Below are 8061 nucleotides of genomic sequence, written 5' to 3' on the forward strand. Positions count from 1 at the left end.
CTTTCCCTGCTGTGTATTCTCTGCAGAATGTGTCCTAAGTACAGTTGCACCTCCCTATAAAAGGGAAGGGGTTAGAAGCTTAGTGCAGAGTCCCTTAAGCTTACAGGGCAGAATAATCTCAGATGTCAGCTAGAAATGCTTTCCCTCAGTCGTTCCCCCCGATATTCTCCTTCAGTGGGGCTGTGGTGGGGCCAGGTTCTGCCTTTGTACCAAGCACCCTGAGTGATTTTGATGTGGCTGATCTGCAGACCACACGGAGGCATCCCGCCAGCGGTGACTGCGTCGACTCCAAGTCAGCCAGTTGGGTTTCAAAGTCTGACCCTGCTGTTCCCAGCGGGGTGTCCCTGCAGGGATGGTTGGACTTCTCTTAATGCCCTCATCTGTAAAATGGGGACAATAACAGTTGCCTCACTGGGTGGCCCTGTGGAGTATGCAATAATCCACAATAGTGGATTTGCAATTGCAATTGCAGTAACTATTGCAAACGCAATAATTCATGATTATTGAGTAAAGTGCTCAGCTCGGGGCCTCACATTTACTGTGTTCTCACTGTGAATTAATGTGATTGTTATTACTATAATAACGCCATGGCCCTGGGCCTGAGCCTGCCTCTGCTCTGCCGCCCTGTGGGATTCTGGGCAGTGAGGCAGAATGATGGGCTCTGAGCTGCTGTTTGGGAACAGAATCTTGTTTGAACTTCAGGGAGCTGGTGGGAGGGAATGAGACAAGCTGTCCATGCCCTCCCGGCCCTGCCCTCGGTGACCCTTGGCCTTTCTTTTCCCCCGAAAGCTGTTCTTGGGTGCGCCTGCCCTTCCCTGTTCAGGCTGGGACCTGCCCAGCAGGTGATCTGAAAGCCAGGCCACCCTCTGCAGCAGCCGCCTGCTCAAGGACAGGGGCTGCCTCCTTCAGTCCAGGGCAGTGCCCAGACCCCGGGGTCAGGCAGCTCTCACTGAGCAGGGCAACTATGTGGCTGTGCTGTGTGTTAGGCCATCTTTGCTCTGACTGTCCTGGAGCCCCTCACCTCCTTCTCCCAGGGCCAGAGCATCCCCAGCTTGTTCATGCCGGACTTTTTTTTTTTTTTTTTTCCAGACTGAGTCTTGCTCTGTCACCCAGGCTGGAGTGCAGTGACGTGATCTCGGCTTACTGCAACCTATGCCTCCCGGGCTCCAAGTGATCCTTCTGCCTCAGCCTCCTGAGTAGCTGGGATTACAGGCACCCACCACCACATCCAGCTAATTTTTTAAAAAAATTTTTGGTAGAGACAGGGTTTCTTCATGACGGCCAGGCTGGTCTTGAACTCCTGACCTCAGGTGATCCACCCGCCTCGGCCTCCCAAAGTGCTGCGATTACATGGGCGAGCCACCATACCGGGCCTCATGCCAGGCTTTGATGTGACTTGGGCCACAGCAGGCCTTTAGAAGGGAATCCAGCAAACCCAGGCCCATGGGCCAGTCTGTTCTGCCACGGGAAGAGGGGTGATAGCAGAGAGGCTCACTGAAAATTCTGATTTTAATTTCCTTTTGTCTGCTTTCAGGCAATTTTGGGCTGTAAATGCCAGATTTACTCCTCTTGCCCTATGCTCTAGGGGCTGGGGCCATGGTGGCCCAGGAAGGTTGAGATCCTTCCCCTTTCTCCACTGAACACCTCCTTGCCATGTATTCCTGTTTCCTTCTCCCTGGCCTGGCCTGGTTCCACATTCAACCTTTCTTCCTGGCCACCCCGGCTCTACCTGAGGGGAGGTCTGGGAAGGTGCTGGGCCTAGACCACCCCAAAAGGGTTGTCACTGTGGACACTGGGCAGGGCTCAGTGCATGGAGTGGCCTCAGGCCTGGAGCAGTCAGGAAGGCATGAGCTGGGACTTCTTCTGTCACCTCCACTTATCCACTAAAAGTGTTTTAAATGCCTCCAGACCTAAGGTTGGGGCCCGAGGATGGAGAAGGCAGGGCATGGGCTGTGGCAGGTACTATGCGTTGCTCATTTGGGGACTGGAGTTGAGGGGTGATTGGGAGTGCAGCCTGGCCACACTCCAGCATCCTTGGCCTGGAAGAAGGTCAGTTCGTGTCCCGAGATGCAACTGCTTAGCCCTGGGACTGTGACCAGGGCTGGGCGACAGGCAGATCCCTGGACAGGAGGCCTCTGTGTGGCTGTGCCACTGTCATAGGTAGCTTTGGGCACCATTCCCAGCTCTCCAGAAGGCAGCCATATCAGGCCCGCACTCTCATCTCCGGAAGGGGACTAAGTTAGCAGAGGACAGCGCAGTTGCTGGCCAGGGCCATGCAACTCATCACTGACCTCTCTCCTTTCCTTCTCTACAGCCAGGCCAGCACATGGCTCCCAGCCCCCATCTGACTGTGTACACCGGGACCTGTGTGCCCCCGTCTCCTTCTAGCCCCTTCTCCTCCTCCTGCCGCTCCCCCAGGAAGCCTTTCGCCTCACCCAGCCGCTTCATTCGGCGACCCAGCACCACCATCTGCCCCTCACCCATCAGAGTGGCCTTGGAGACCTCATCAGGCTTGGAGCAGAAAGGGGAGTGCAGCGGGTCCATGGCCCCCCGTGGGCCCTCCGTCACTGAGAGCAGCGAGGCCTCCCTTGACACCTCCTGGCCTCGCAGCCGGCCCAGGGCGCCTCCTAAGGCCCGCATGGCTCTGTCCTTCAGCAGGTTTCTGAGACGAGGCTGTCTGGCCTCACCTGTCTTTGCCAGGCTCTCACCCAAGTGCCCTGCTGTGTCCCACGGGAGGGTGCAGCCCCTGGGGGACGTGGGCCAGCAGCTGCCACGACTGAAATCCAAGAGAGTAGCAAAGTAAGAACCAGAAGGGGACGTGCCATATGCATGGGTGGCTGTGGGTGTGCAGGCCTCTGCATGTGAACGTGCATGCTTTGGGCCGGGGACTGGGGTGGGGGAGAACAGGTACCCCAGGCAATCCACTCAGATCCCTTGGCCACTAGAAGGTCTTCAGAAACTCAGTTTTGTCCTCCATTCGCTTCCTGAGGAGGAGAAGGAACAGGTGTCCTTCTTTTTCATCTTCCAAATCTTTTCCATTTTTCCAAATCTTTTTTTCTCCTTATATATTCTTCCACTCACCTTATCCCCTCCCAAGACCATCATTAGTCTAAGGAATCCACTGCATCTGTAGAGAGCAGGAAAGACTGATGGCAGCAGTGGGAGCTGCAGGTGATGGGATGCCCTGGGCATGCTTCCGGGTGCTCCAGCCCCCTCCCTCACCATAAGTGCCCTTGCCGTCCTTCCCCCCACCCTTTAGGAAACCTTCCCACCTTCCTCTCCATCCATTGGCACAGTCTCTTAGAGGGACTTTCAGGGAGCCTTGTCTGGCAGTCATTTCTGTGAAAATGAAAGTTCCTAGCCTTTGCCTGAGGGGTGGCCCCTCTAAACTTCATTTTGGGTGGTCTTGCAAGTCTGATCTCTGAGAATCCCAAGTTCCCTGAGACGGCCCAGGGGGTGCAGAACTAAGGCTCTGAGGAGTGCTCCATAATGCCTGGATCAGAGCAGAAAGAAAACTTGCAAGCGATGAAACACAGAGAATCAGCTCCTACTCTTACTGAGTTTTGGGGGAGACAGGGGCACCCCTGCACCAATCAACATGTGTTTGGCCCTGCCTGGGCTTGGAGAAGAAAGCGCCATGCAGAGGTCTTAGGTTGCCATGGATACCCAAGGAATGTGGCCTCTGTTGTGCGGTGTGCATGGGGACAGCCAGGCAGAGGTTGCTATCCCTCCTGCCTGTGTCGCTCAGGGGGAGAGGGAGGAGCAGGAGACTCTGGCTGCCTTAGGAGGGGAGTCAGAATCTGGTGTGAGTGTGTCTATTGATTTTTCCCACCTGGCCCTGCAGAGGGAATATTCCAGCTTTGGGGCCGCTGCTTTGCCTCATACATGGGCTTGGGACTTTTAAAAGGCTCTCTTCTCAAGGGCCACTACTACTACCTCAGAAGGCAGTTTTGTGTTTGGTTGTGTGTGTTTTTTGTTTTTTTTTTTGAGTTGGAGTTTTGCTCTGTTGCCCAAGCTGGAGTGCAGTGGTGCAATCTCAGCTCACTGCAGCCCTTCCATCTCCCAGGTTCCAGCAATTCTCCTGCCTCAGCCTCCCAGGTAGCTGGAATCACAGGCACATGCCACCATGCCCAGCTAATTTTTTGTATTTTTAGTAGAGACGGGGTTTCACCATTTTGGCCAGGCTGCTCTCAAACTCCTGACCTCAGGGGATCCGCCTGCCTTGGCCTCTCTAAGTGCTAGGATTACAGGCATGAGCCACAGTCCCCAGCACACATGAAGGCAGTTTAAAGGGGTTGATGACTGAAGTCCTGGTATGCCCTACAGGGACCTCCTGAATCCTTCAAAACCATAAAGATTCAAGCACCTCAAAAATGAAAATAAAGCACCTTCAGAATTATCTTTCATTCGACATGAAAATATGACTCCTCAATAAAAAGATTCCACTGAGCCAATCACTACACACACAACCTTTGTAGTCAAATGCTCTACCCCTGAGCTATACCTGCCCCATCAGTGTTTGGCAAATGCACCTGGTATGTTCATCTTCAAAGATGTCAGGATAATTTGGGGATGTGCTGTCCCTCCTGCACCTGCCCCTACATTACTGACTTTCCTCTTGCACCTGAAGCTTTTTCCAGATCAAAATGGATGTGCCCACGGGGAGCGGGACCTGCTTGATGGACTCAGAGGACGCTGGAACAGGAGAGTCGGGTGACCGGGCCACAGAAAAGGAGGTCATCTGCCCCTGGGAGAGCCTGTGAGGGAAAGGCAGGCAGAGCTGGGGGCTCTGGACCAGGAAGATGCTCTGATAGATGCCATGGGATGGGCCACAGGACACACTCACTCGAGAACCAAAGTGCATTTGAGTGACATTTGAGGGTTGGGGAGACAAGATGGGGTAGATTGTGGCAAACAATGCTCTGGCTGGTTACCAGGGGCCAACTCCTTCTCCTCCTGACCCTCCCTCCCTTGGGCAGAAGAAAGGCATGTAGACCAGAAGACTTTCCCTGCTGCCTTAAAAACAATAAAAGGTTAACTTTAAGTTTCTTGGAATGTTAGTGTGTGCCTGGTTTTGTTAGTAACTTACGAGCTATTATTTATGAGTTAAACTCACGTCTTCTTCAATCTTCTGGACAAAGGGACATTGAGTCACTTCCAAGAGCTCTCTCCTTGTCTAAATGGGTTTGTGCACAACGCTTTTCTCATTAGCAGAGCTCCCCAGGGGGTGCCCCAGGGCATGGCATCTCACAGGAATGGAGAGAGGGCTGGGAGCAGGTACACTCCTAAAACGCCAGGTGTGTTGTCTCAGGTCCTCCAAGAAGCAGACACCAAGGTGGGATTCCGTGGACAAAAGATTTGTTGGGGAAAACACCTGTGGTAGATAGAGGAAGGGCCGGATCTGGAGAAAGTTCAAGTTGGGTGTTGTGGGGGGTCAGGGCGGGGGGCAGTCCAGACTGTGCTGCAAGTCTGACCTCTGGGCAGGCAGGATCTTAGATGGCAGTGCATTCCAAGACAGTTTTCACCAGGCTGCTGGAGTGTCCTTGAGCCAAAGTCATTGCTGGAGAGGGCCTGCATCTCTGGCAATGGCCCTGCATTCGTACCCCCACACTGCATGGTCATGGGTTGGGAGATCCCGTGGGAAGCCTGGCCTTGGCATGGACATGCTGGTGGATCCTGAGCGGCAGCAGCTCACCCATCAGCCCACATGCTCCCTGCAGTAGGAGCTCTGAGTGCTCATTTTCACTTCTGCTGCACTAGGCCAGTGGGAAGTTCTAGAGCTTTGGGCTTTGGTGTGCTCCTCCCACCTCCTCTCCTAGTTACTCACTCAACAAGTGTTTATTGAGTCCCTACTATGTGCCAGACACTATGATAGGTGCTGGGGATGTTGCTGTGAGTAGGACTCCTTGTCTCATGGAATTAATCTGGGACAATGTTTCTCAACCAGGTCAATTTTGGCTGCCAGGGAACACTGGGCAGTGTTTGGAGACATTTTTAGTTGTCAAGACTGTGCCAGCGGGTGGGGGTTGCTACTGGCGTCTAGTAGGTAAAGGCCAGAGATGCCGCTCACTTTCCTACAATGCACAGAAGTCCCCACAACAAAAGATTATCGGTTCAAAACATCAGTGGTGCCACTGTTGAGAAACCCTGCACTAGAGATTAGTCTATATACTTGTCCCTGGTTTCTGCCCATGCTCTGAAGTATTGCCCCAAAGGGCACTGCTGGGATCATGATTAGATTGGACAGCGGATTGAGATTAAGGGCTACGTGGTGAATAAAACAGCTCTTAAAAGTTGCATGGGAAGTCCTCACAGGAGAAAAAAATCAAGTTGTTTGCCAAACCACTCATTATATCCCTCCCCTTTAGCCCTCAACTTCCTCAGAATTCAATTAGTAGATAAGAGCCCCTGACTTGCTTTTAACCTCTGACAACTTATTTAGCCCATAAATACTGGGGTTGCTGACTCGTCTCTGCACATTTCTACAAATGAATGTTGGGTGGGTGCGTGGCTGAAACCTAGATTTGCTAATTCCTATAGGGAAAACACAGATGCTTCAATATTTAAAGACCATTGCTCATTTTAGATTTTACTGAATCTATTCCATTGGACTCACAAGAGTCACTCACAAAGGGCTAATAAAAATTTTCTCCCAGAATGTAAGTGAAAGAGTCTGGTCCTTTCTTGGAAGGGTGGGTGAGCTGTTAAACTGATGCCTTTATTTGCAATACTGCTCTAAAATGAGATAAAAGGCGAAGCAATCCACACCCTTAGTTTACTACCAGCCAATGTCAAGAAATAAGGAGAATCTCAACCCCAGGTTTGGATATCAGTGTTTAAGGGTTCCTCTCCTAAGCCCCCAGGGTCCTAAAGAGAACCTAAGCCCACATGGAAACTAAGATCCACATGGATACAGCGTCAATGACAGAAGACTCCAGAATCCAATGGTTGGATTAAACAAAGTCCAGGCTAAAGTTCAGTAATAAATAGACCTCAGAATGGAGGAAGCGGGTTCTAACATGAAAGAGTTTCTGTCTGTAACACAGAGTTACCTAAAGGCAGTAGGGCCGCCCAGGTCATGGGCTGTGAGTGAATGGAGACCAGGGAGGAGAAAAAAAAATCCAAGGACCAATATATTTTTTTATCTTATTACTCCACCCATCCCCTGGTCACAAGTATGATGATTCTTCATCTTGTCTGGACATTAGAATCCCCTGGGAAAACTTGAAAGATCCTGCTGTCCAGGCCACATGCACAGAGCTGTGGCACTGGGATTTTTTAAAGAGCCTTTCCCAGGTGGTTTCTATGTCCAGGTGAGCTTGAGAACCACTGCCTTGAGGTAGTGATTGAAGCTGGTTCACCACCCCTACACCCATGCCAATATGCAGGGGGATAACCGAAAAAGAGGCAATGGTGGGAATGTGGCTTCATCTTAAGTTCATAACCACGAAGTAGCGTGTGAATTTCCATTCACAACCCATTGATTGGCCTTTGGTCACATGACCATTGCCTAACTGCAAGGGAGTCTGGGAAATGTAGTCTTCAGTTAGAACAGTTTGTGAGTAGCTAAACTTTTTTTTTTTTTTTTGAGACGGAGTCTCGCTCTGTCGCCCAGGCTGGAGTGCAGTGGCCGGATCTCAGCTCACTGCAAGCTCTGCCTCCCGGGTTTACGCCATTCTCCTGCCTCAGCCTCCCTAGTAGCTGGGACTACAGGTGCCCGCCACCTCACCCGGCTAGTTTTTTGTATTTTTTAGTAGAGACGGGGTTTCACCGGTTTAGCCAGGATGGTCTCGATCTCCTGACCTCGTGATCCGCCCATCTCGGCCTCCCAAAGAGTAGCTAAACTTCGAGAGGTTCAAATACTAGGAAGGAAGATGGGGAGAGTGGATATTGGTGGACACTTGGTCTCTCCCACAGTGGAATTATTACACAGTCTTGGGGGGAATGGGTTACACTAAACATAACATAACATAACATAACATAACATAACAACATAACATAACGCATAACATAACATAATGCAAGAGGTGGGGCAAGAGGAGACAGGAGTGACCAGTTAGT

General features: G+C 51.7%; 1 protein-coding gene across 2 annotated transcripts in view; it reads left to right on the top strand.

Moving 5' to 3' along the window:
- Window positions 1-5055, top strand: part of RGS9 (regulator of G protein signaling 9) — a 91603-nt gene extending 86548 nt beyond the window's left edge. For both annotated transcript variants that reach the window (XM_025362119.1, XM_025362120.1), the window contains exons 18-19: window positions 2315-2799; window positions 4631-5055. In XM_025362119.1, the coding sequence (XP_025217904.1) occupies window positions 2315-2799; window positions 4631-4763 (618 nt within the window). In that variant the 3' untranslated portion in view covers window positions 4764-5055. The remainder of the gene's footprint in view (window positions 1-2314; window positions 2800-4630) is intronic.
- Window positions 5056-8061: the final 3006 nt, after the last annotated feature.

The sequence above is a fragment of the Theropithecus gelada genome, chromosome 16, assembly GCF_003255815.1.
Source record: "Theropithecus gelada isolate Dixy chromosome 16, Tgel_1.0, whole genome shotgun sequence".
Lineage (NCBI taxonomy): Eukaryota > Metazoa > Chordata > Mammalia > Primates > Cercopithecidae > Theropithecus > Theropithecus gelada.